The sequence below is a fragment of the Pogona vitticeps genome, chromosome 1, assembly GCF_051106095.1.
Source record: "Pogona vitticeps strain Pit_001003342236 chromosome 1, PviZW2.1, whole genome shotgun sequence".
In the NCBI taxonomy this organism is placed as follows: domain Eukaryota; kingdom Metazoa; phylum Chordata; class Lepidosauria; order Squamata; family Agamidae; genus Pogona; species Pogona vitticeps.
This window is the reverse complement of record NC_135783.1, coordinates 193,027,463-193,054,375: the sequence shown is the minus strand read 5'-3', so window position 1 is coordinate 193,054,375 and position 26,913 is coordinate 193,027,463. Positions and strand designations below refer to the sequence as shown.

The 26,913-nt window shown below is 42.2% G+C and overlaps 1 protein-coding gene across 1 annotated transcript in view; it reads right to left on the bottom strand.

The window, feature by feature from the left end:
* Positions 1–277: 277 nt before the first annotated feature.
* Positions 278–26,913, bottom strand: part of CALCRL (calcitonin receptor like receptor) — a 102,810-nt gene continuing 76,174 nt past the window's right edge. Inside the window, exons 8-13 of the mRNA XM_072981269.2 lie at positions 26,538–26,691; positions 13,448–13,508; positions 13,259–13,325; positions 11,250–11,468; positions 9,933–9,974; positions 278–5,845 (exon numbers count right to left, since the gene is read on the bottom strand). Of these exons, the coding sequence (XP_072837370.2) occupies positions 5,621–5,845; positions 9,933–9,974; positions 11,250–11,468; positions 13,259–13,325; positions 13,448–13,508; positions 26,538–26,691 (768 nt within the window). The 3' untranslated portion in view covers positions 278–5,620. The remainder of the gene's footprint in view (positions 5,846–9,932; positions 9,975–11,249; positions 11,469–13,258; positions 13,326–13,447; positions 13,509–26,537; positions 26,692–26,913) is intronic.

Sequence of the window (26,913 nt, the reverse complement as noted above, 5' to 3'; positions counted from 1 at the left end):
TGGCTGCCGGCCATCCTGGAACGTCGCTGAACGGTGAGTAAAGGAGCCTTTTGGAACGCATTAAACAATGTTTAATGCGTTCCAATGGCTTTTCCTGCCCCGTTTAGCGATGTTTCGCTATACCGAATGTTAATCTGGAACGGATTAACCTCGCTATGTGAGGCACCGCTGTACTGAGAGTGACCAGCATCTCACTGCCGCGAAGATTACACTAATTGTCCAAAGATATAATGAAAATGTGATCATCATCATCAAAGATTACATATTTACTTAGGAATATCGTTTCTGATATTTTATTAACTGAATCCATCTGAAGAAAAATAGATATTTATTCATTTGAAGTATTACCCATCAACTTTAAAATTAACATACTCATTATTAGATTTTTTAAAAGTAAGATAAGAGTCTTAAAAACATTTCCTTATTTGACTCCTCATGTTATTTACGTTCACTAAATAGCTAAAATGATAGCTTTAAAAGAACTTTGAACCACTTCAAAGAGGACATTTTTTCAAGAAGCTTGTTTTCTAACCACATTTCAATCACACCACCCATAGAACAACATATTGTCTAATAAGCAAGCTGATCCCTGGATTCAAGCTACCAACGGGTGGTTCACACACATGATTATAAGTTGATTGGAACATCAACCAATGATATATATGTCTCAATTTACCATCAGAGAGAACTTTTTTTATCAACCAGGATCCCCTCAAATGCAACACTTTTTAATGGAGACAGTTCACCTGAGAATTCAAAAGTTATGAGATACGTGTGATGTAATGTCTGCATGCGCTGGTGGAAAAGCCCTAAGCCATTAAACTGGAGACAGTGCAGCATGGAGGTTAAAGTGTTCTAATGTCCAGGGCAGTGCAAGCAAATGATAGATAGTTCTCAAAAAAAGAGATAGAAGAAGTTGGGTGCCTTAGCAATATATATAAGAATGGTCACTGTAAGATGTATCATGACAGACACGGGTACAGACCAAAGCTCCATGTTCCCAAAGATTCCCATTGTCTTCAACAGAAGAAACATTCCAGATATACACAGGTTTTTCCAGATGGCATTTGCAGTGTTCTCCATTCATAAGAGGAAGTCACAGCAGATGCTGATTGATCCAACTTGGCCTTCAGTGCAAGGAAGTGGTTCTGACTTTTCCTCAAATTTGTGCTGATCAAGTAAGACAGGAAGATAAAAAAAAATTGCAAACCGAGTAATATTCCAGAGCATTCCAACATGTTGGAGGCCTGCTTCTTGTGCTGCTGTTGAAAGCCTTTTGAGTGAACTCAAAGGTACCACACCCATGACCAAAGATCCATGGAAAAAAAAACACAAACAAGCTGGAAGACAAACATCTGCCCTTCATGATGTCATGGCTGGAGCCAATGGTACAGTCTGCATCTTTCTGCCAAGAAAGCTGCATGATGTGTAATTAAAACACGACCTTTTGTGCAACTGTAGGCCTAGATGTGATCCTGGAGGATGCCAGCACAGTAAATGTACCCTAAACTAACAAAAATTCAAATTCAATTCTCCTTTATGAGAAAATCTGATATTTGTGACCTACATTATGCACATTTCCCCAACATTTTTTTAAAAATGCATAAATTATTCTCTTCTTGCGGAGTTGCTAAACAGGAGTCTTGAAGGTTCTTTTAGTAGAAGGTTGTGCTTTCTGAGATTTCAACAGACATTTTCATAACTCTTACAGGCTAAAAATTTGTCTACTCTTTGAAGAGAGATTGTTTTGTGGTCAGACTGGATGATAAAAGAAATGAATATTCCCATAACAAGATTTTCTCAAAAATACAATTCCGGGCAACCAAACTTGTCAGTTAAGCCTGTTTCTACTAAGAGTAGCCAATGACAAACAAAAGCAGACAGGAATGCAAGACAGGAAGGTGAAGTAAAGGCATGTGTGCAAGAGAAAGTGCCATTTAAGGGAGCACTGCCTCTAAATATGAGCTATTTACATCATCGAGTTTGACCCTTGAAAGGTAAAATTTATAGCCTTTCTATTCTGAATCACAGCCTACACATAGCCCTGAGTATAACATGGCTATGCCTTTCAAGATAAATAAAAGCGATGAGATTTCAGTGACTTTAATAAGAGCACCCAGCCATTTCATTATCCAGTCAAATACTATCTAAGAGAGCAACCTACCAGGCATCCTATGGGCGTTTCATAATAGGTTTAACCAAAAACATGACTACGTGAGTATGAAAACCGTCCTTAAAGGCTTCCAACCTTCAGAGCATCCTATCAGCGAACAAATGAGCTGCCAAGTAACTGAGGCCTGCTTATGACAGTTATAACTCTCAGGAAGAAAGGAACCAAGTATTTCATCATCCACAATGATGTTCCAAGGAAGACAACAGACAATTTCATATTAATCCTTTGCCAGTTGTTTTCACAATTCCGGAGGTATTTTGTTTCTTTTTTTTAAAAAAAAAATCTATATAATGTGACAGTTGCAAGATATACTTCCCATTAAAGAAGCAACAGATTTTTTTAAAAAGAACGTTCCTATGATTTTTACGGAAATTTATTTCACCTCAGTCCACATGCTCCAAATCTTCACTTGGCTAGGCAATAAACCATATATGAAATATCTATATAATCAAAATATTTCATCAAAGGACATCATACTGCACTTCAAAGTTCATGTCAGAGTAACTTGAATTTTTTAAAATATACTTAATATTTTCCAAAACTATAATCCATTAAAAATATCATGGTAGTGGTGTTATACATTGCAAAAAAAGTACTGCTATGTGTTAAGTGGAGGCAGAAACATAAAACCTGTTAATGTCACACAACAGGATGTGGCAAGAAGAGATTCTTTAATTTGGGCCACTCTTGGAGCACATTTCCCAGAAGACGTTCCAAGGCATCCTTCATAAAGCTACAATTACTCTCCTGCGCACGGTTAAGTCCCTTCACATCCTGCTGACTACTATCGAATTTAAGCAGTGTTGCCTGAGGTGAAATAATATGCACGTCTCTTATCATTATGCCTCCCATCCACTTCAAACAACACAAAGCAAGAACAAAAGGAAACCAAGGAAGAGGAGGAGAGGGACGATGGCCCTTAAAAGCATTCAACCTTTCAAAAGCGAGCATATGACAAGCTTAGGGGTTATATGGCTAAGGGGCTTTTGAGCTGAGTTGCCAGCCATGCTTGGTTTATCCACATTTGGTCTCTGCTCATATTAAGGATGTCATCAGTCCAAAGGGTTTTAACAACAGCTTCCAGTATGACAGAAACACACATACACACACGCACACGCGTGCACACGCACGCACATACACACACACCCTGGCAGTTTCTGCTCAGGAAGAAATAATTAAATAATGAATCCAGTCACCCATCCTGTCCCCTGGCTGCGACATCACTCCTCTATATTCTCTGTACTACAGAGTCTTTAATAACCAGATACCTGTAAGTAGCTATGCTGACCGAGTCTCCTGGCATTCTGATTTTACTTGATTTTTGCTGTCTTTGACAAAAGGTCTCAGACCTCTTGTGGCCACTCCATAAATGGCGGGGAGATTCAGGACGATATTCTGCACAGTCCAATGCGCTGGGGCCATGTTTCACTCTATATGACCTCTCTCATCTGTATGTACCCATCCAAACATCTGTATCACGGCAAGACTGGACAGCTGCAACTACCTCCTGACCTGGGCTTTGAGACCCAAATATGTGGCTGAGAAGACAAACCGCAGCTTCAAAGTATTAAATGCATCATCATTGGGGGGGGGGGAGAGGACCAAAGTGAGAGCCTGTCCACATGGGTGTTTGTCCCACTGTTTGGTGCACTGATGGGTCAGGTTAGTCTACTCTTTTTTCCAGCATCCACACATGGACATTGCTGGAACAAACCAATTTCCCCCAACCAACACCTTTTTGAACTGTTAGAGGGTTATACCATTTTGGTGCAGGTTGGAGGGCTCCAGTTTAGTCAATTCTAAGTGAGTGCAATCACTTGGAAGAGACTAAACTAGTCTTGCAGCTTCTTCCAGTGGCAATTTCCAATATCCTGAAGTGGTATATGAGCCTCTTCAGGGTATCAGAAATTGAACACTTCCCCTGATCGTCTGTGGAGGGTCAAGGGAAGTGAAATTATTTTTTCATTGCATCTGCTAGATTGTTGCTAGTTTAAGCACTTTGATTAAATTATTTTTTTTCCTTTGCCTGTCTGTATTGCTGATTGAAACAGGGCCTGTGGGCAGTTTTTTGATTGGCAATACATAGACAAGCAAAGAAAAGCATTTTTAGAAATTTAATCAAAGTGATACATCACACCAGTGACGATCTAACAGATGTTTTTCAAAAAAACAATTTCACTACCCCTGACCGACTGCAGACAATCAAGGGAAGCTTTTAATTAACACAAAAGCCTATATGCTGTTCAGATGGAAAGAGTGCACGAAACAGCACACTGCTCCTTCCCCCAATCTCGGCCAGCTCTTTGCAGCCCAGCCCAGCCCACACCAAAAAAACAGTCTGGACAGGCCCTAAGTAAAGACTAGAGGCCTTTGGGATCAGCTAAGTGCCTAATTTCTTCATAAAATACCAATCAGCCGCTGCCATTAATATAAACTCTATGGAGTTTATCCCACTATCAGTATGTATGCCAATACACACATACACATAGAACTGCTGCTTAAGCATTCACTTCACTGAAGCGGTTACATCAATGTATGGAGAAAAAAAACCCAGACTCCTTCATTCCAAGCAAAGAAAGCCTATGCGATCACGGAAACTTCATGCAAGGGTCTAGATCCCTGTGCCTGCAGGAGACTTGAGAGACCCTTCTCATCTCTTACGACAGGTTCCTTGTAGGAGCAGATAGAGAAGAGGCAGATCTATCTTGCACAGTGCTGGCTCTAGGATTTCCAGCCGCCTTGCCACATGCCCAGTTTAAAATGTTGCAGATTTATATTTATCCTTGTCAGAGTCAAACATTGCACAGTAAATAAGAAGAATGAAGTTCAATTATTGCATTGTTTTTCAATATCAAGGTTGCATTTGTTGGCTGCACTTAAGACAACACAAGTACTGTGTGTTTTATACAATATGTACAGGTTCTTGCGAAAAAGCAAAATGGCTTCAAAAAACAACCCAGTCACAATACAAACTGCTGGGAAAAAATAATTATAATTATAATAATTTCTTTCACTCCCTTCATATGAAATAACTGCCCATTTTATCTACACAGTAGAAACTGAAGAGGCAACAGCTATCTACCTCAATATTTATATGTACAAGACCTATTCACACATGTGCATGTAACCAGAGCATGATTGATCCCTATTAAGTGTTTCTCTGAATGTTGAAAATCCAGAACTCCCAAAAAAAAAAAAAAAAAAAAAAAAAAAATTAAAATTTCAATTAATGGACATGATCTGCTCCAGTGTACAAACAACTAAGAACAAACGCTCATGTGCTAAGCTACGCGAATGCATGGGCACATGTGAGAAACACACTGATATTCATTGCAACTTTCATGGACAACCAACCCCAGACCGACAAAGAAAAGTTCTTCCGCGCACATGAAGTCATCCACTCAACACATCACAAGGTACGGGAGGGGAAAAAGCAGTCTTCCATGATCAGCCATACAATTTGTCAGCTTTAAAGACCACATTGTCCAAGTCATGAAAGGTTTTGCCATTTAAATGTTCACTGGTGCAGTCGTGATTGTAGGTGAAGCTTTGACCATCAGTGATTGAGGAGGAGACTGTATATGAAGCCGAGCGAAGACCATCTGAATGGGCAAAACTGTGCTCAAATTGGATCCTGTATTGGTTCCAGTGTCTCCTCAAAACAGACTGGACCTATTCCATTTGGGGAGGAAAACAATGAATAGATATAAGTAAAAACAAAACAAAACATGATCATACACACACACACACACTAGACAGACTGACAGATATACTGTACTGTATTTATGTGACATCAAGTCACCTCCAGCTTATGCCAACTCTAACCAATATGGGAAATGTTCAAGGAGTAGTTTGCTATGGCCACCCCTCGGTGAGTTTCCAGAGCCAAACAGGATTTGAACTCACATCTCTGACTCTAGCCGCCTAGAGTGGTCTTAACCAACTAGATAGGCGGGATATAAAATAAATAAATAAATAAATAAATAAATAAATAAATAAATAAATAAATAAATAAATAAATAAATAAATAAATATATTTGCAGTGTATTAAGTGTTGGACAAGGACTCAGCCGATTTGAGTTCAAATGCAGTGTTTTGGAGGGTTTTCTGAGGCAAATGGAAAAAAGCAAGAGAAGGTTACCCACATAGCTTCCCAACTTGTTAACACTGCTGCTGCACACGCAGTATTCTCTGTGAAGAACACCCACCGTCCTATTGGGCAATGGCAACACTTGCACACATAGCATGAGCCCACATTGCTATGCTGGTGAGACTTTCCACTCAGAAGTGGTTCCATCCATCCAACCCTGACCACGGTATTATCCCACCGAAGCTGAAACGCAAATGCAGGCCTAGGCAATGGTCTCTGGGCACTCAATAGCAGAGTCTCTTGGAGAGCTTGTGGGAACCTATGTACCAAAGCTTGAAACAATTACTTTTGTGGCCTGCGAGTGTGACCTTGTGGACTGCAGGATACTGGGTGATGTAGTCCTAACATTAATTTTTCAAAATTCTGCCTGTCCTGTACGTAGCTGTGAGCAACCATGGGCAGGGGTTGGATTGACATCCAAGTATTATATTATTATATTTCCCTGGAGATCTTGACCCCTGTCAGATATTCAGCCGGCGGTAAGGCACGAAGAGGTATGTGTTGGCTTAATTCTGACAGGAATTTTTCAATCAGCAACCCTGAGTCACATTTCCATCAAGCTGGTGGAAAAACTGTTTCCTGAATAGAGTTCAGCCTGCTTTTCTACCTTGGTTAAAAATACATTGGATAAAATAGATTGAAGGCATATGACGCCTGCATTTTGTTTATCCATTGCTTTGGAAGGATGTTCTGTTTTACAATAGTTTCCGTTTAAACAATGTGGCAGGCCACCTGTGCAACAGGAAGTTTGATTTAGTAGGGACCTTGGTCAAATGTACATAAAATCCATCTTTTCCAAGAAACAGTTGACATGAGGAATGACATGCTGCAAAATGTGCTCTGTTAGAGGGTGTGTTTTTTCCCTCCCCCAAGAGGGAGGGGAGTAGAGCATTTGTGCTTCAAACATGTCAGCTACACCGAAGTAATATTACCGTTGTTGTACATAAATTATAGCAATATCATGCTTGCACATAAATTGTAGCAAAGTACACTGGTGCCTCACACAACGATGTTAATTGGTTCCAAAAAAATCAACGTTGTGTGAAACATCGTTCTGTGAAACACCATTTCCCATAGGAATGAATTGAAAACTGGTTAATCCGTTCCAATTGGAACAGATTGCCATCGTTCAGTGAAAATCCCCATAGGAAACATCGTTGAGTGAAACAATGTTTCCTATATTGGAATGTATTGAAGCCGACTCAATACATTTCAATGCCTTTGCGAAGTCCTTTTTCGCTCCTGTAAAAGTGTCTTACAATGTTTGGACACTGTTTTAAATGATTGCAATGGTTAGTCCACCTCCTGAAACCTATGCAAACTTAATTTGATGTTGTTTAGAGTCGTCCTTAATTTTTAGTGATTTTTTGAATTTTCTCTCATTGGAATGTATTGAACTTTCCGTCCAATGCATTCCATTGAGAGAAAATTCAAAAAATCACCAAAAATTAAGGACGACTCAGAACAACACCAAATTAAGTTTGCATAGGGTTCAGGAGGTGGGCTAACGATTGCAAGCATTTAAAACCTGTTCCAAACATTGTAAGACCCTTAAAAATGAGCGAAAACGGAAGAGCTTCAAAAGCACTGAAGCCGGCTTCAGTGCTTTTGAAGTCTTTTCCGATGTCCCTTTTCGCTCATTTTTAAGTGTCTTACAATGTTTGGAACAGGTTTTAAATGCTTGCAATTGTTAGCCCACCTCCTGAACCCTATGCAAACTTAATTTGGTGTTGTTCTGAGTCGTCCTTAATTTTTGGTGATTTTTTGTTTTCCCTATTTAAATGAATTGAACTGTCCATTCAATTGATTTAAATGGGGAAAATAAAAAAATCATCAAAAATTAATGAAGACTCAGAACAAAACCAAATTAAGTTTGCACATGTTTCACAAGGTGCACTATGGAATCCAAGCATTTAAAACAGGTTTCAAACATTTTAAGACACTTTTAAATGAGCAAAAAGGGACATCGTTAAGTGAAATTCCCCCATAGAGAACATCGTTAAACGATGGGGGAAATTCCTCAAAAAAACCCATCGCTGTGTGAATTCATCGTTGTATGAAGCAATCGTTGTGCGAGGCACCACTGTATCACTGTGATGATAGCATACGAAGGATAACGTCTGATGTTAAATAGTTCCCTCCCACCCCCCGAAAAAACAGGAGCACCGGTATGCTTCTGCACCTAGTTTATGCAGGGCCAGCTACAAAAAGAGGTAAGATATCTTAAAGGGTGAAGGAAGTTGACAGAAAGAAGGCTTCCTGGCTCTTCTCCCCACTCACAGGCCTCTTCCTCGCCTGGCCTTACATTGTTTAGGGATCACCAACCTCCTGGAGAGGCTTGTCAGGCAAGAGTGCAGGTGGTTGCAGGGAGAGGGCAGGAAACTTTGCCTCCATGAGTTTCCTCAACTTCCTTCAGGATCCAAGCCAGAGCTTGGTTTCCAGACTGTGGCTCTCCATGGGATGAAGGATGGTTGGGCTGGGGCGAGTGCACTCCTCTTCTTCATGTATCCCGTTTCGCTTTAGTAAGGGTGGCTGAATAGAGCTAAGGGGTGGCAGGAACAGGGCCCCCTGCTCAAAGTTTGACTCCATTTTGGTTTGTTTACTGAAGGCCTTCACGGGGGATAGTAATCCTAGCCTGTGCAGGTACAAAATATGGCAATTTGCACAAACAAGTGTTCTGTGTGGCAACAGAAGGTGTTAAGTATCAACTGTTTGTGGTGAAGGTGACAGTACACAACAGGGAGGGAACAGTCTGGGTTTTCATTCTTTTTTTTTGCCATGCTAAAATACTTGTTCTGCAACCACCCGGGTGGCAATGGAAGTGCCACGTGGTGAGTACACCACGCAAATGGCTTGCCATCTTCATCTGGCTCAGAGGTGGACCAAGCACAGTCTCTGCTCCACGTGTGGCCCACAAGGCCATTTTGTGGCTCCCTTGGAGCCTTTCATTTTTGTGCATGTGTGATATAAAAAGTATGGTGAATGAAGTTTTGTTTGTTTGTGGACTGGCATCTTTTACGTAAGACTGGTCGGGGCACTGCCCCAAACCAAAAGACGCTGGGCCTTTACCTCTAATTTTCTGATTCTCATTGGACATTTTAAAAAGTTTATTTATGTACTTACTTCCTTATTGCTGTTTCTAGGCAATAAGGCGGCCTGCTTGAAGGCACTGCGGGTGAACACTGGATCCACCTCAAGTTGTTTAATCCTGATTTTCTTTAAAAAATGTGGCCAGCTTGCCAAGCATTCCTTGATGAGACAACCTGCCTTTTAAAAGAATGCTCAGTTCCACCTTGTGAACCTACAGGAGTTTTTAAAATACCTTTTAGGGCACATGTTTAGTTGCTATGAGGTAGCATCCAGACCCAACAGGTCTGACCCTATATGTTATTTCATATGTAGTGCACTCCAGAACGAAGCAAAATACATGTCCTGCTATTGAAAAACAAACAAAAAGAAATGCTCATGGGTTCTTTGTCACATTAAGGTGAGTGATAAGGAATTTCTTTAAAGGTTTGGCTATTCTCAGACTAGGCCTACTTTAAAGTCACTTGATTTCAAAGAATTCCCGAAACCTGTCCAAGAGCAAAATAAATTTGTAAACTGTACCTCTCCATTAAAGAAGCAGAATATTGTGGCCACCAGCAAGCCCTGCAGAATAAAACAAGATATTTTCAGTTTTTTTAAAAAAAAAACATAGCATTAGCATCACTATATGATGAGAGAGAGAAGAAAAAAACTGAACGGCTTTGATTAGGTCCAAAGGAGCTGAGCTTGAATGGGAAGGGCTTTCCACATGGGCAAGACAGTTCTGCTCAACCCCTTCCATTTTACTGTCCCGTCTATCATTCCATGCGATCCATAACATCTCTCAATCAACAGACTGAGAGATGTAGGAGTTGCAATAGGTGAGGGGGAGCTAGCGACGCCCTGCTGCTGGTTCTTCCCTGCATCCCACCCAAAGATTCATGTTGGGAAGAGACAAAAGCTTAAGGAGGAACTTCTTGTGCCATAAAGCGGAACTGTTTAGTAGGAAAGAAAGAAAAGAGTAGATATGCCAGCAGACTGGAGATTGAGCAAATGGGCAATGCCACTGAGTATTACACCTTTTGCAGGTCAGACCACTTCATTTCCCCCATGTTCATGGGTTTTAAACTACTTGAACAAATACAAATATATGTAAATATTTCATAATATTAGGACACAGATTGAAGTGTGTGGGCTTGGTTCAAAGCAGATCATTTGTAAGACAAATAATTTGGACCAAATCAAAGCAGATATATTCCCATTTGCTTTGGGTTAGCTAAAACTGAGCCCCAAAGTTGACTTCTCTCTTGCTGGCCCTTTGCATCCTGATGAAACTGCAGGTCTGGTGCCTTGTTTGTTTTCTTGTCTGTAAATTGTCGTTCTTCATTCTGGAAACAGACTCCCTCTGAATTTGCCTCTGTGGCAAATCTGCTTAGCCACACAACAATGCTGTAGGTTGGGAAGAAGAACCATTTACAAACAAGTAAAAGAACAGGGCCAAATCTGCCATCGACAGGGCCTGCAAGGAGCTCCTTCTTACCGGTGGCCCTGCCAAGATACTAGGTACTAAGGAAAGCCTCCATGTGGATCAAGGACTAAGTAAGTATTTTTACTGCCCTTTCAGATCCTTTGAAAAATTTCTCCACTGGTTGAATTTCTCTGGGACAAAAAGCACCTAGTGAACTGCACTGCACATCGAGATGATGTGAAAATTCATAGCATTCGTTTAAAAAAAAATACCAGGAAATTCATTATACCAGAAAGAAACACTGGGAAACCTGTCAAGGCCCACATTTGAAGTTTGGATATGGGAGTGATTAAAATGTGCCTATCACTCATTTTGCAGGAAGCTTAGCAATGAACCCCTGAAAACGGCAACGACATCTTTAGACATGATACCTGATAGTGCATAAGGATATGCATCACATAGTCATGAATCTCTTCAGCGATCCGGCCTTCTGGTCGCCAGGGAAAGAGTACAAACTCAATGCCAAGAAGTGGCACTAGAATGAGGGTGGCTCTGACAGCCTTCATGTAGAGGTTGGATTCGGCCTGGTGGGTAACTTTGAGCTTGGTGATCAGAACACGAACGATGTTCAAGAGGAAAAAGAGATTCACCTGCAAGGAAAATAAAAAATAATCTACTAATTATTTGCCTTAATTAAATAACAAACAAGGTGCCAAGCTCTCATGTCAAATAGCACTTGCTAAGCCAATCATTTCCTTCATGAGGGAAGCTCAACATCCTAGAAAGGGGCCTGGAATATCTCTGTGGGAACAAGACTACTGTTTCTAAAACAGATGATAAATTAGCACAAAACCTGTCACTGCTTAAGATGAAGGAGCTGGCCTTCAAGTCCCTGACAAAAAGGAAAATATCTCTACCACTTTAAGCAGGTTCATTATGCTATGCTGTATGCGTTAACCCTGAATGAAGTATATTTTGTTTGCCGTAAGTTTGGCTAGTTTTCTGTTCTTCCCAAAAACTATGACCAAATTTTCAATATGTGTAGCTGAGTAAAGCCTTTCATTTGCTCACATGGGATTCAATGAGACTGAAGATCACTTATTTGCCTCTTAATCATACTGCACATTTAACAGCACACCCTTCCTAATTAGGTTAAAATTAACATTCCATGACTCCTTACTTCTCCACTTGCTCCACGCAATAGTCTTGGGAGCTACGCATTTCAGAGCTGAGGCACAAATATTTAGGCCTATTGACCACTGCTTTAGCGTGACAGTACTGTTAAGATACAGCTCTGCGACTTTTCATGGGAGTGGAAAGGAAAAATAAAGGCAGATTTCATATGGACAGAAAAGTGAGGCCTGTTTCAGAAGAGAGTGCAAGAGCATAAACAAGGGACATGCCAGTCCTTAATCATGGCAGAAGATGCAGAAATAGGCAAGGAAGTTATCTGTCTGGACTATATCTAGTGCCTTATTTAGAGCTTGGGGAATTTCTTTTCTGGACTATAAAATCTAGAATCATCTAACTGCCTTAAAAAAAAAACACTTTTCCAAACACCAGTGTTATCAATCTATGCTAACAGATTGGTGAGGGTGCAAGCCCATTATTTTTGGATTTTTCTTTGACTTCTCTTTACAGGCGGGGTGTGAACAGGGGCTCAGCAACAGAGTTTGTGCCCTTGGCTTACTTATCACGACGTCACCAGCCTGTGTTTTTGATAGAACCTGGACAAAATAAATGATTGTGTCATATACTAAATGTTTCAATCTGAATCATAACTTCTTAGGTTATTATCTCATGGAGCAGACTTAACCGGGGCCACGGCTGGCCAAACAATCAGGGCAATGAAGTGGTTGTCTCAGGCAGTAGAATGTGAGGAGGTAGAAGGGCAGCAAATTCTGCCCTACTGACAATTGGAACGGATTTCCCCATTCACAGCAGCTTACCTTTCCCCCTTTATAGCCCATTGTGCCTCTCTTTCTGATTCCCCTACCACCCTTAGCCTCCCGCCCTCTCCCGCAGTGATAGTGGCTCTTCTGTTTTGTTTGCTTTCCCTTCTCTTCCTTTCCCTCTGTGCCTATTACTGAAGGGTGAAGGACCAACACAATGGCACCTCAGGCCAGCAGGAAGAACCCCACAAAGTGAATAAGGAGACAAGAAGGAGGGCAGAGGCCACATGGCACAGGGGGCTGTGAGTAATGCACTGTATAGGCAGACAGGCGCTGGGTGGGGTTGCATAAAGAGGCTAGAGCAAAGAATTTACTACTGCCTCAAGCCACTGGAGACATTAGGTTACCCCTGGTGGTCAACACTCCATGGGTACAGGAGCTTTAGTCCAAATAAGCATGCATGGGGGATCTGTTGTCAGCTATCTGTTATTTGCTTTTGAAATGGGCAAGCAGAACAATGCAATATGTTCTTATTTAAAAGCTCCTACCAAGAGAGCAGCACAAATTGGACCATGGACAATGTACAATAGATGAGTGTCTGAACGGATCCAGCAGCTGCAGAAGAGAAAAAAAATCAGATTTAAGGAAGGAAATTAGTCTGCCCTTCTATATAGATAGAACTATAGATATATCAAAAATTGTGACACCTTGGCAGAATGAATTTTGTTACAACTTACTTGTCATTGAAATATATGCTTCTCGCTACAGCGTGTATGCAGGCAGGAATGAGTGGGAATCCTGTAAACAGGAAAGGACATGCTCTTTACTAAGATTTCTACATTCTGTGACTGTAAAACCAAGGACAGCAAGACTGTGGCCTCAGCCATGATGGAAACACGGTCTCCTGAAGTGCTGCATCCCCCTCATCGACAACGGGCAGCATCATGGCAAGGGAAGAAAAGCTAGGCCCCATCTCTTGGCCAGACCATGACTCAAGAAGCTTATTTCTTCCTCTCTGTCCAAAGGAACTCATCTCCTAACTGCCAGTCAGCTTCAGACTGCAAAAAACCCAACCAACCAACCAACCAACCAACCAACCAACCAACCAACCAACCAACCAACCAACCAACCAACCAACCAACCACCCACCCACAACGGGAAGCGCATTCTAGCCTCAGCCACCGGCCAGGGGAAGTAAAATGAATGGTTCAGTCCAAGCACTTCTGTCCAAGGCAGGTGGAGGAGCCAAGGAAGGTGATCTTGCTGACAAAACATCCCCTTGTTCTGATCAAAGTTTGGGAGAGTTACTTTTAGGACCTAAAATTCCCTGAATCCTCAGCCAGTGTAGCCACAGGCCATGTTCCCTCTTTTCTTGTGCCTCTTGTCTTGCTTGTATACCTTTGGTGGGACCTATGTGTTACATACAGCACTGATGTTACCTGTCTGTCATGGGTTTGGAGGGAAAGTTCCATCCTATGGGGAGTGGAAGGCGGGACATCAGGAGGAGGGGCTGTACTGTATATAAATGTGATGCCTGTGTGGTGAAGAGAGACACTGGGAGACACTGGGTTGTGACGAAGCAGCAGCTGGGAAGAAGAAGCTGTTGTGGGAGTCTGTGTGTCAGACAGGGTACTACTGTGTGTCAGAGTACCAACCTGATAGGTTCAGGTGTCTGTTGGTTAGCCAGAACTGATAGGTTCAGGGTCTGTGCTTTAAGTTAAGGTTCTAGGTGAACCAAACTGTGTGTGTGTATGAGTGAAACTAAGCCACGTTACTTTATTTATTCACCTGATTGTTTTATTTACCCTGTTTGTATTTAAAATAAACCTTATTCTTTTATTGTTTAAAAATCCATCCCTGGTCTGTGTGACTTCTTAAAGGGAATGGTTGGTGGCAGCTTAGTGTAACTGTGTGACATATCCCAGTAGGTCTGGGTTTGTCACATTGATTGGTGTCCAGCGTGTGGGATACGACTGGTCCAGTTGTCCAGTGGTCCAGCAAAGCCTTGGCAAGTGTGCCCAGAGCAAGGGGGGTCTAGTCAGGGACAGTCTGAGGCGCGTAGGTAATCTTCTAGGTGTACCTCACGGGGAGGTGCGCTAGTAGAAGAACGTGCCAACTGGGGAGACTTAGATTAAGGTGCTCTGAGGCAGCCTAGTTTTGGCGGGAAAAAGCTGAGGCAAAACTGCGTAGCAACAGCGAGCTAGCTTGCCAGCTGAGAGGCCCAGCAGAGGGGGGTAGGCTCTGACTCGATACTGTTGCAAGTTAGTGCTGAAGAACAGCAGCAATCTCTGGGGAGAGCTGGTTCTGAGGCAAGAAGGAAAAAAGTGGTCGTTTTATTTTGAGGCTTGACTTTTTAAAGCAGCCTGTTCTGAGGGGGGATTATGCCCTTGACTCGAAGCCAAGTAGCAGACATGAGTGAAGTGAAAGACCCCCAGATTGACCAAGGTTCTGAGGATGAATTTGGCTCAGTGCAAGGTGACAGCACAGGAGAGCAGAACCCAGAGCTCAGAAAATTGCTCATAGCCCAACAGCATGAATTGAGGATGAGGCAGTTGGAAAAAGAAGAAAGATTAGAGAGAGAGAGAATGGAAATGGAGAGGGAATTGCAGAGGGAGAAAATGGCGTTTGAATTAAAAAAATTGGAACTGATGAACCAGAACAATAATAATAATAGGGATTCGGAGGGAGGCCAATTGTCTAAGGCTGACCTGAAGAAATTCCCTGTGTACCACAAGGGAGATTGTCCTGAGGTGTTCTTTTCCTTAGTGGAGAGAGCGTTTGTGGACTTCTCAGTGAGGGAAACTGAGAAGATGACCATCATGCGGTCTTTAATCAGTGGTAGCCTGGCTGAGGTTTATGCCGAGATGCCTGAGGAACTGATGAAAGATTTTGCAGAGTTTAAAAAACTGGTGTTTGCCAGACATGGAATAAATGCAGAGCAGCTGAGACAAAGATTCAGGTCCCTCACAAAAAAACCAGAACAGACTTTTACCCAAGTGGGGGCCCAATTGGTGAGGCTGCTTGAGAAATGGCTATCGCAGGAGGGGATAGAGACCTATGAGCAGCTTAAAGATTTGATAGCACTGGAACAGTTCTATTCAGTCCTGCATGGGGAATTGAAATTCCAGGTGAGGGAAAGGAAACCAAAATCTGTGGCAGCAGCCGCAGAGATCGCGGATTTTATTTCCCAAATAAGAAAGCCCTTGGGTGAGGGGAAATCTGTAGGTAAATCCAAAGAAACCTACAGCAAGTACTCTCAGGGACCAGGGAAAAGCCAGCAAGGGGGAGGGGCCCATGGTGAAGGGAAGCCCTCAGACATGAAACTAAGACCTCAGATTTTGGAGGGAAAACCAAAACAAGATGAGAGAGAATCAAAATACACCAGAAAATGTTATTTTTGTCAGGGAAAGGGTCATCTAATCTCAGAGTGTGAGAAATTAAAGCAGCTAAAAGGAATGGTGCCTCAGAATTCTAGTGGGACCAAGCCAAAAGCTGTGTTCTGTGTCCAGAAAGAGCAAGGCTCAGTGTCACTGAGGGAGCCTGTTGCCATGGCTACTCAGTCTGGAACAGCTACCTCTGCTGAGCAGGCTGAGGAAAATGGTCCTCTTATAGAGGTAAAGCGCTGCTTGCTGATAAAAACAGATTCTCAGTTGTTTGAGACAGCCGGGGTGGACGTAGGAATACTTGACCGTCAGTATAGGGGGCTGCGGGACACTTGTTCCCAGGTAACCCTGTGCCATCCAGATATTATTCCTCGGGAGTTTATAATCCCAAATGAGAGCATGAAGGTGGCAGGGATTGAGGGGCAGGTAATCTCTCTGCCAGTAGCTGAGGTACCTGTCAACTTTCAAGGCTGGAGGGGCGTTTGGCGGCTAGCGATTTCATCTACTCTGCCAGCAGCCGTGCTCGTGGGAAATGACCTGGCTGAACATGTGAAACGGGTGCTAGTGATTACACGCTCACAAGCCACCACGGGGACAGTTCAGGGGGGTAATGATGAGCCAGAGACGGAAGCAGAGGGGAGTTCAGAAGCTGTGGTGGAAACCTTAACCACAGACAGCAGATTTGGACAGGAGCAAAAGGCAGACGCCACTCTCCAAAAGTGTTTTGAACAGGTGACTGACGCTCAGCTAACACCTGAAACCCCAGTGAGATTTCTGGAGGAAAAGGGGATTTTATATAGAGAGACCCTGAGGAATATCTCAAAAGGGGGAGATGGGATCAGAAGTCAGCTGGTGGTACCTGAAAAGTATCGCCCCATGATCTTACAAAGGGGTCACTCTGACATGTCTGCTGCACACTTAGGGGTGAAAGGGCCCCTTGATTTGATCAAGCAAGATTGGGAGCAGATCACCCAGGATGACCCACAAGACGTTGTGACATACATAGACACCTTGATGAATGACATAAGGAGAAATCTAGAGCTGGCAGCAGAAAACCTGCAAGCTCAGAAGGTCAGACAGAAAACATGGTATGACCACAAAGCTAGAGAGAGGCACTTTGACCCAGGGGAGGAAGTGCTTTGGCTTAGGCCCTGCAGAGAGAATAAACTGCAGCTCAAATGGGCAGGACCATATAGGGTCATTTCCAAGATGTCAGACCTGAACTACCTAATAGAGCAGGAGGAGAACCAAGCAAGGAGGGTGGTTCATGTGAATGCCCTAAAACCCTACTACAGAGGGGAACAGAGGGTTCTATTTGCTATAAAAGCAGCTGAGAGTGAGGAAGCTGAATTGCCCTTCTGGGAGGGTAGAGGGGAAGTAAAATACAACCCAGAGGAGGTAAAGATCAGTCCTGCACTCACCCAAGACCAGCAGCAAGAACTAAAAATGCTGCTTAGTAAATATCAACAGGTGTTTTCCAACAAGCCGGGGATAGTGAAGGGAGTGATGCATCGGATCCACACAGGGGATGCACCCCCACAGGCAGTATCCCCATACCGAGTAACGGGACCCTACAGGGACAAGGTGCGGAAGGAGCTGGACGAAATGCTGAGGGAGAACATAATCGTCCCCTCTTCTAGTCCTTGGTCCTCTCCGATAGTCCTTGTGGACAAGCCTGATGGGAGCATTAGGTTTTGTGTCGATTACAGGAAATTAAACCGTGTAACCACTCCTGATGCCTACCCAATGCCCAGGCTAGACAACCTGATCGAAACCATAGGGGGTTGTCGGTTCATCTCATCATTGGACCTGGTAAAGGGATATTGGCAATTAAGAATTGATCCCAGGGATCAAGAAAAGACTGCCTTTTGCAGCCCTTTTGGTCTCTATGAGTTTCGAGTCCTGAGCTTTGGTCTCAGAAATGCACCAGCCACATTCCAAAGGCTGATGGACCAGACCTTGGCAGGGCTCAGTGACTTTACAGTGGCCTACATTGACGACATAGGGATCTTCAGTAATACCTGGGAAGATCACCTGATACACCTGGAGTTAGTGCTGCAGAGGTTAAGTGCAGCAGGGCTAACAGTAAAGGCCAGCAAGTGTCAGCTGGGTAGCCCAGAAATCAAATACTTGGGTCACATGGTAGGGGGAGGAATGATAAAACCCCTGGAGGCCAAAATAGAAGCTGTTCGTGATTGGCCTAGACCCAACACCAAGAGAAAAGTCAAATCATTTCTTGGGTTGGTGGGCTACTACAGAAAGTTCATCCCGAGGTTTAGCGAGATTGCGGCTCCGCTGACCGATCTGACGAGGAAGAAGGCTGATGACCGCATCCCGTGGACCAGCGACTGTGAGGCGGCGTTCCAGAGGTTGAAGGAGGCGTTAATCAACTATCCTGTCCTGCGTGCTCCAGACTTCGACCGGGAGTTCATCATCTACACCGATGCGTCTAACAGCGGGGTAGGAGCAGTTCTGTGCCAGGAGGATGAGAATGGTGACCAGCATCCAGTATCCTACCTGAGTAGGAAACTTCAAAAAGGTGAGAGACATTTGGCAACCGTGGAGAAGGAGTGTTTGGCCATAGTCTACGCGATCCAGAAGGCCAAGCCTTACATCTGGGGAAGACATTTTGTTCTGTGTACTGACCATTCACCATTGCAATGGTTAAAGACAATGAAAAGCCACAATAGCAAACTTATGAGGTGGGCTTTAAACCTACAGGACTATGACTTTGAAGTGAAGGTGGTCAGAGGGTCAGTGAACTGTGTTGCTGACGCCTTATCAAGAAGACCTGAAGATTGAAGACGGCGAAAGAACATGGACTCTATGTGTATATATTGGTGAACAAAAAGTTAATGTACCTGTTCTTTGAATTGGTTTGTATGAATAAAGGTAAATTGATGTAATGTATATGGTAAATGTTTAAACTGCATAGTTGCTATGGTTTAACTTAGAATGTAAGTATAAGTATGTATTATATGGTATGTATAACTGTTGTTGTGTATTTTATTCAGGTTGTTTTTTGGTGAAAAGCACTTTTAGCTTTCCCCCTACAAAACAACTTTTAAAGAGGGGAGGTGTTACATACAGCACTGATGTTACCTGTCTGTCATGGGTTTGGAGGGAAAGTTCCATCCTATGGGGAGTGGAAGGCGGGACATCAGGAGGAGGGGCTGTACTGTATATAAATGTGATGCCTGTGTGGTGAAGAGAGACACTGGGAGACACTGGGTTGTGACGAAGCAGCAGCTGGGAAGAAGAAGCTGTTGTGGGAGTCTGTGTGTCAGACAGGGTACTACTGTGTGTCAGAGTACCAACCTGATAGGTTCAGGTGTCTGTTGGTTAGCCAGAACTGATAGGTTCAGGGTCTGTGCTTTAAGTTAAGGTTCTAGGTGAACCAAACTGTGTGTGTGTATGAGTGAAACTAAGCCACGTTACTTTATTTATTCACCTGATTGTTTTATTTACCCTGTTTGTATTTAAAATAAACCTTATTCTTTTATTGTTTAAAAATCCATCCCTGGTCTGTGTGACTTCTTAAAGGGAATGGTTGGTGGCAGCTTAGTGTAACTGTGTGACATATCCCAGTAGGTCTGGGTTTGTCACACTATGTTCCCTTTTTTAAATAGTGGAATGAAATGTTTCCATTGGAAAACTTCTTACAGATACATTATTTACCTTAAATGCAGTACTTAAATCACAGTAAAACAATGCAGAAATAGCCCAGGAATGAATATTCACATTTTCAAGTACCAAGATTTCTAACAGAGACACAAATATTTGCCGCACATGTAAGCCTTAAACTATCCCAAGTATAAACTAAGAGCGTCCTTGATACCATAAGCTAGGGAAGTGACTTTTCCATGGAAAACATAAATTGTGCAGAAGTAACCCAACGGAACAATGAAATAAAATGGCTAGACACATCATCACCCAGCCTGCACCTTCCGTGGTTAGAGCAGAGGTCTGTATGTTAAAGTGCCCTTGAAAAGGAGTCAATTCAGATGTTCTGCAAGTAATGAACTTTGTGCTTGCTGTACATCTTCTAGGAAACCCCCACTATCTAAACACAGCCTATCATAAAACAGATAAGGGTAGAAAAATTTTGACAATGGTTTCTAAGAACGCAGAACAGCTTACAGCCAAAAAGAGGTGGACCAAGATCACTGCATGAATATGTGCCAGAAGCCCCAATTCCACTGTAGCAGGGGAATTATTTCTAATTTGGAAAAAATGGCCACTTGATTTAGAATTTTCAGATTATTGCAGATTATATTATCCCACTTGTCAAAGGAAAATACATTTCCATTTGGCAGATATAAGCCTGTTGCCCATGTCTAGAGATGAGGACAATACCAAAGGGGACACTAAATGAAAAACATGAAAAAAAGACCTTAAATGTTTGATAGGAACTATAGAATGTCTGGCAAACCTATCATGCTCTAAACCTGCATGGACTTTGCCAGATACCTGAAATGTCTTCAAGGTGACCATCTCACATCCTGAAAGAATACCTCTTAATATATCTGTTAACCTTAATATATCTGTTAAGATAGAATGAGACCTTTGTTCTTCCTGGGTCTACAGTCATCCTTCTGGATCTTATTAGGAAAACAACAAAACCTTTCTCTCTCTCCCCCCCCCCCCTTTAAAAAAATGAATTAAAAGCCACGATTTGTTCAAGCTTCAGTTTTGGCACCACTAATTCTCTTATTCAACAAATGGCACTTGATTGAATAAGTCTGTTTCAGCTAACTTTGTGACTCAAAGGAACTTTTGGGCCTGAAAATCCACTAAATTGAAATGATTATTGTGAAGGACATGAATTATTCCAGATTTCACAGTGAGGCTAATGAGTACATGGAGTTAAGGCAAACATTTAAGTGCTTTACTGGAAGGCAATCCATAAAAAAAGAGCATGAACACATGCTCACACCCACAGCTGTTTTAATGTCCCTCTTACACAAACCCATATGGCCTGAGGACACCCTAGTTTGGTTATCCTAGTAATGATGGGATGGCTGCTGAAGATGTGAAATATCCAAAACCTTAATGCTACACAAAAAAACTCACGCTTTCAATCCAATCCAATGATTTTCAGCCAATGATATGTGCATTACTAGTGAAATATGGAAGTTGTCTAGAACAGCGGTCCCCAAACTTTTTAGCCCCGTGGACTGTCTGGGGAAGGCGGGACACCCCCCTGTGCTTGTGCTCATGTGTGAAGGAGTGCTCTCTCTCTCTCTTGCGGGTGCACACTCACGCGTATGTGCAAAGGGCAGTACAGCACTTGTGCAGGTATGTGCTCTTGCGCATGTGCACAGGGCAGCACAGCGCTCACGTGCAGGCGCAAATGGGCTGTGCAGGGGGGAAGCACATGTGGGGGTGGGGTCTCTCTCTCTGCAGCCCGGTCCAGTTCAGGCCATGGACCGGCACCGGGCCATGGACCGGGGGTTTGGGAACTACTGGTCTAGAAAGGATGCCAGGTTCTCATAACAATGACTAAGAATTCATCACCTCCATCCATGAGACTGGCAGGCAACCTCCAACCTCCTACCCCACCTGCCACGGAATATCCACCTGCAATTTGTCTGGCATGTTAATAACAACTTTGGACACTCAGGCCAGTATACTGTATGTGATTTACATGTACATAAGTTAAATTACTTATTGTGGCAACTTGTTGCTAATGAGGCTGGCCTCATTGCTAGGCACATGACTGCAGGACAATTGGGTACATACCTCAATAATGTGACCCATGCCTTGTTAGTAGTAATTTGCTGCAGCAAGTTGCACAGTTTAAGTTGTGCATATGGAAATCACCAACAGGATGCTGGCCTCAGTATTTCTCCTAATCACCTGTCTTCCCTGCCTATTAAAACTTGCCACAATTTAGAAACAGAATAACGTAACACAGTACCAATAACCTATGTCCTTCTGGAGAAAGAGTATCTCTTTTCTTAAATCATGGTAGGATGCAAATGCTTTGATGTAGCACTTGGTGAGATGCAACATATGACAGGCTGTGAATTACAACACCAGTCAATTCTTACTCAATAGAGACTGATATAAGGCCTTGAGGATGGGTTTAAAAGTATTCTTTTTTTCTGCCTGAAAAAAGCTCATTGCTTTTAGGTTTCACTAGTAGCTGGATCACATTTTCATCAATTCCAAAATAAAACTGAATTGGCCACCTCTAAACTCAAACTTAGGACATGTCTGAATCTTGATGGGCTCCTTTCATCTAGCTTCAGGCTGGATTTAGATTCCACACATGTGGCTATAAAAACAGGTGGAAGAAATCTGATCTGAAATTTGACGCCCATAGTTCTTCCCTGCAGAACAGAACTATAATGTTATGGATGTCAGGCAGTAAAGATAGAAGCCAAAGATTTTACTGGGAGCTGCTAGAGTCTGTGAAAGCAATAACAAATTCAAATATCGAGGCAGTGATTGGTAGACTATATATTAAGTATTGGTTTTGCTGCAGAAGAAACTTTATGAAATGGAGGTTAGGTTGCCAAACAGTCCCATCCTGATTTATTGCTGACATTTTAGTTTTTTTAAATACTGTACACTCAAAATAAACATGTAAGTACCAGCTTATTTTGTTTTGTGGATGCAAAGAAAAAATTTCAAAAGTTTACTTCCATTTTTGACGGCGTTATGAGAGGTTTTGTGCGGTTTAGCATGTTGGAACCTTTTCGGAAAAAACAAATCATATTTTGTGTAAAACCTCTAGTTTGTGTAAATTACAAAATGCAAATGAACAAACACCCCCCCAAACCTCAACCCCCCCCAAAAAACCACCCCAAAACAAAAACACAAGAACCACAAAACATCACACTCCACTTTTTGCTGATGCCACTAATGCTTTAGAAAGGGTTGTTCTTTACACTCTTCTGCAGGTGGAAAAAAACCTTGCAATGGCTGACAATGTTTTCAGCATCCTTACTCATTGAGGATGTGGAAACTCATGAGTATTCATTGCATCCTTACTCTAAAATAACACGGAAGAATAAGATTTAGCATTGGTTGTATAAATTTGCTGCAGGTCAGTTTCCAACACTAGGATTAACACCTACACAAACTCGTATACACAGTTAAATTGTTTAGGAGGATTTCTCATTATACGTGACTAACTGGAACAATGGAACACTAAAATCAACCTTATAGAAAAGGAATGATTTAACACAAAGCAGAATATTTTAACAACACCGACATTTTTCAGCTATAAATCCAAGCTAGATTAAAGCAAAGTGAGCTGCTTATATGCTGCCCCATGGCGTTTCAAGCATTCTCTGGGCGGTTTACAATTTAATTATGCAGGCTACACATTGCCCCCCCCCCAAGCAAGCTGGGTACTCATTTTACCGAACTCGGAAGGATCGAAGGCTGAGTCAACCTTGAGCCGCTACCTGGGATTGAAGCCCAGGTCGTGAGCACAGTTTTGGCTGCAGTACAGCGGTTTAACCACTGCGCCACGAGGCTCTCTCTCATTAAGTCTTGATGACTCTAATAAAAACGACATAAAATGCCTAAATACATGGAAATGCATAAATTAAAGCTGCCAAATTTGTTTTTAAAGCTTCTAGATATGGCACGTGATTGCAAGAAGTTACACACTCAGCATGTATACAAAAATGGATCTCAAACTATAGAAGGCATGCTATGTCACCTATTTAAAGATAGATGTGCTAAATTTTATTCACTGGGTTTTTTAAAAGGTAAGAGATAATTCATGTGACAATTTGCCCATGGTAGCTCCCCCTCAGTTTTTGACCATGCCCAAAATGCCATGTCTCTGATCATGGACCAGTGTGCTCCACTGTTCAAGATGACCAATTGGAGTAGAAACACCTCATGTGACAACTATGGTACATCTGTGCTTCAGAGTTCTATGCTACATAAAAGAGCATGGTTCCAGCCTAAGCAATCACAGGATTTGTAGGCACTTCGAATTTACTGATGTAGGACTCTCGGAACGTTGGCTCAAATTTATGCACATGATGGTAATGAACTAGAAATGACCTGGAAACAAATATGGATAAGGTCGATGTATCACCATCTTTAAACTGAACGGCATGGACTGGCCATCTAATTCTGTGGGTTAAGTTCAATCCTGCGCCAAGAAAGTCAGGCAGAGCTGAGTGTCTATTCTATTTTATTGCTCTGTAAGAATGAAATGAATACTTGCAATTTTTCTCATCCGTGAAGATATCTCAGGACATTAAGACACTCCACTGAAATGATCAAGGCTCTTTTTCCCCCATCTTTTTACAGCCATAGGAGCAAAAAGTGATTTTATGGAACCCCTCCCCCTTTTCACATTCAAAACAAAGCCCTTTCAATTTGCACAAAAAGAAGTTTTGTGTACCAAATACTGTACAAAGATTGGTTGGTAAATAGGTGGCTTTTTCTTTCTTTCTTTTTTTGACACAGAAACATACTTGTGCAAATTCGGTACATAAAAAGTAAAAATGTTCTCCTCAATGGGAGGAAAAAAAACTTTTTTTTCCATTTTCATAAAACAATTGTTCTTTTCCACAAAACAAATGGCCTATGTAAACACTTCCAAGATGAGAAACAATGACTAACGAACCCTTTAATGCCTTTTCCTTCATAAGAGAGTTGTGAGAATGCAATGAGCAAAGAGGTACACCTCTGTTGCTTAGTCCATCCCCACATCTCATTTCCTAGATTGCTTTGATGACAAGAGGGTCTTCTGTATTTCCAGGTGTGTTGTGGAGACTGGTGAGAGGAAACAGCAAGGTAATCTGTGCTGGTCCAGCAGGAATACCCCTCATATCCTTTGTCCAGGTAAGGAGCTATAACTATGGGCCACTGCTTATGTCTTTCTGCTCTCTTTCTGCAAATGGGACTCTGGGTGTTATATTGGATAGAAACAGAAGGAGGTTACTTGTATTGTCAGAATGAAAAGTCACCTTTTTTATGGCCTTTCTTGCCCCAGTAAAGTTAGGGGGCCATTCATGGTGAAAGGTAATTCTTAAAGGTAAAGGTAAAGGTTCCCCTTGAAATTTTTGTCCAGTCGTGTTCGACTCTAGGGGGCGGTGCTCATCCCCATTTCCAAGCCATAGAGCCAGAGTTTTGTCCGAAGACAATCTTCCATGGTCACATGGCCAGAGCGACTTAGACACGGAACGCTGTTACCTTCCCACTGAGGTGGTCCCTATTTATCTACTTGCATTTGCATGCTTTCGAACCGCTAGGTTGGCAGGAGCTGGGACAAAGCAACGGGAGCTCACTCCGTCACATGGATTCGATCTTACGACTGCTTGGGCTTCTGACCCTGCAGCACAGGCTTCTGCAGTTTAGCCTGCAGCGCCACCACGTCCCTTTCTTAATTCTTAATTAACTCTATTTGAATTTCTGCTGTTAATTCTTTACTACTGCTTGAGACAGTATGAGGACTACAAGGCTTTAAAATTAAACTTTTCATGTATTTCTGCTTTTTGCCAGACACTGTGCCTGACAAGGAGATATATTATCCCAAAAGTCCGTACAAAGAATTACATACCTTTTTAGTTGGCCTAATAAAGATATTAGCACAATACGGATTTGGGAATTTGCTTTATGACCAATAATGTGGTTTTCCCCTGCATTCTGAGGTAGCAAAATGCAGAAAGGAATAACCAACCAACCAACATCCAGGTTGAACATATCTCTTTTTGTGGATTGGATTCACCAGTGTTTTTTCTCAGAGGGATAAGGGAATCCAAGTAGGTCTAATTTGTTTTAATAAGCAAATGAGCAAAGAACCATAAAAACCTAAGTGCGGTAAAATGTCCGCCTACATCAGAAATGAATGTCTCCCTGCCTTACATACTGTTCTGCACTCGAGTTGTTTCATCACAAGTAATGTTCCCCCAGCTGTTCGAACAAGCAAGTCAAAAGGAACTGCTGAGAAAATAAACAGTGGATCAACCTCCTACCCTAGGACTGGACAGACGTCTTTGAAAACAAACAGTAATCCCTGTATAAACACCTCTAAGATCAGAAACAATGAATAATTACCCTTTATTGCCTTTTTCATAATCAAATGCTATTTTCTCTATATCAAGGAGGAATCATTTCCTGGCTTGACTCAAAGCCTGTCTCTTTTAGCCAAGATAAGATTGGTTGTTACCTCACACACTCCAAAGCTGTGGCAAAAGTTTATTCTCCAGTTGAAACAAAGGGGCAAATAAGCAAGACATAATTTATTGCTTCTTTGATTCTTTAGTTATGGGAGTAAAGCTTCTGTGATTACCATCTGCTTATGTGCTCCGTTTAATGAAGTTTATCCAAATTCTCCTTAGTCCAAATTCCCGTAAGCCTACTGTCCTCAAACAGACATTTATATACCTGACTGGAAGACCATAAAAAGGAATAAAGGGAATAAAAAACGAAGGTGAAGACAATAAAAGGAAGGAAATGAGCCTACCCCAACCAAGAAGGTAGTACCACATTAAGTGCTGTTTTTCCGCAAATACTGCCACCACAATGAGAGTGTGCAGGTAAACGCCTTCACAGAGCATCCAAAAGTAGTTGCACACCAACAGATACAGCTGTAGGAAGTGAGCCACTTTGCATCCAACCTGTGAGGAAAAGATACCATAGGCTTTATCCCAGGTTCAAACCACATCTCTTCCTATGTCACAGACAATGAAAAAAAAAAGCTGCATTTTAATTGATTTAAGAACAATTTAGATGTAAAAAAAATCTGAATTATTTTGGTTCCCCTCCCAGGTGCTATATCAACACCATATATGTCAGTTAACATAAAGAAATTCTTCCTCCACTCTGCATCTCAGTTTTCC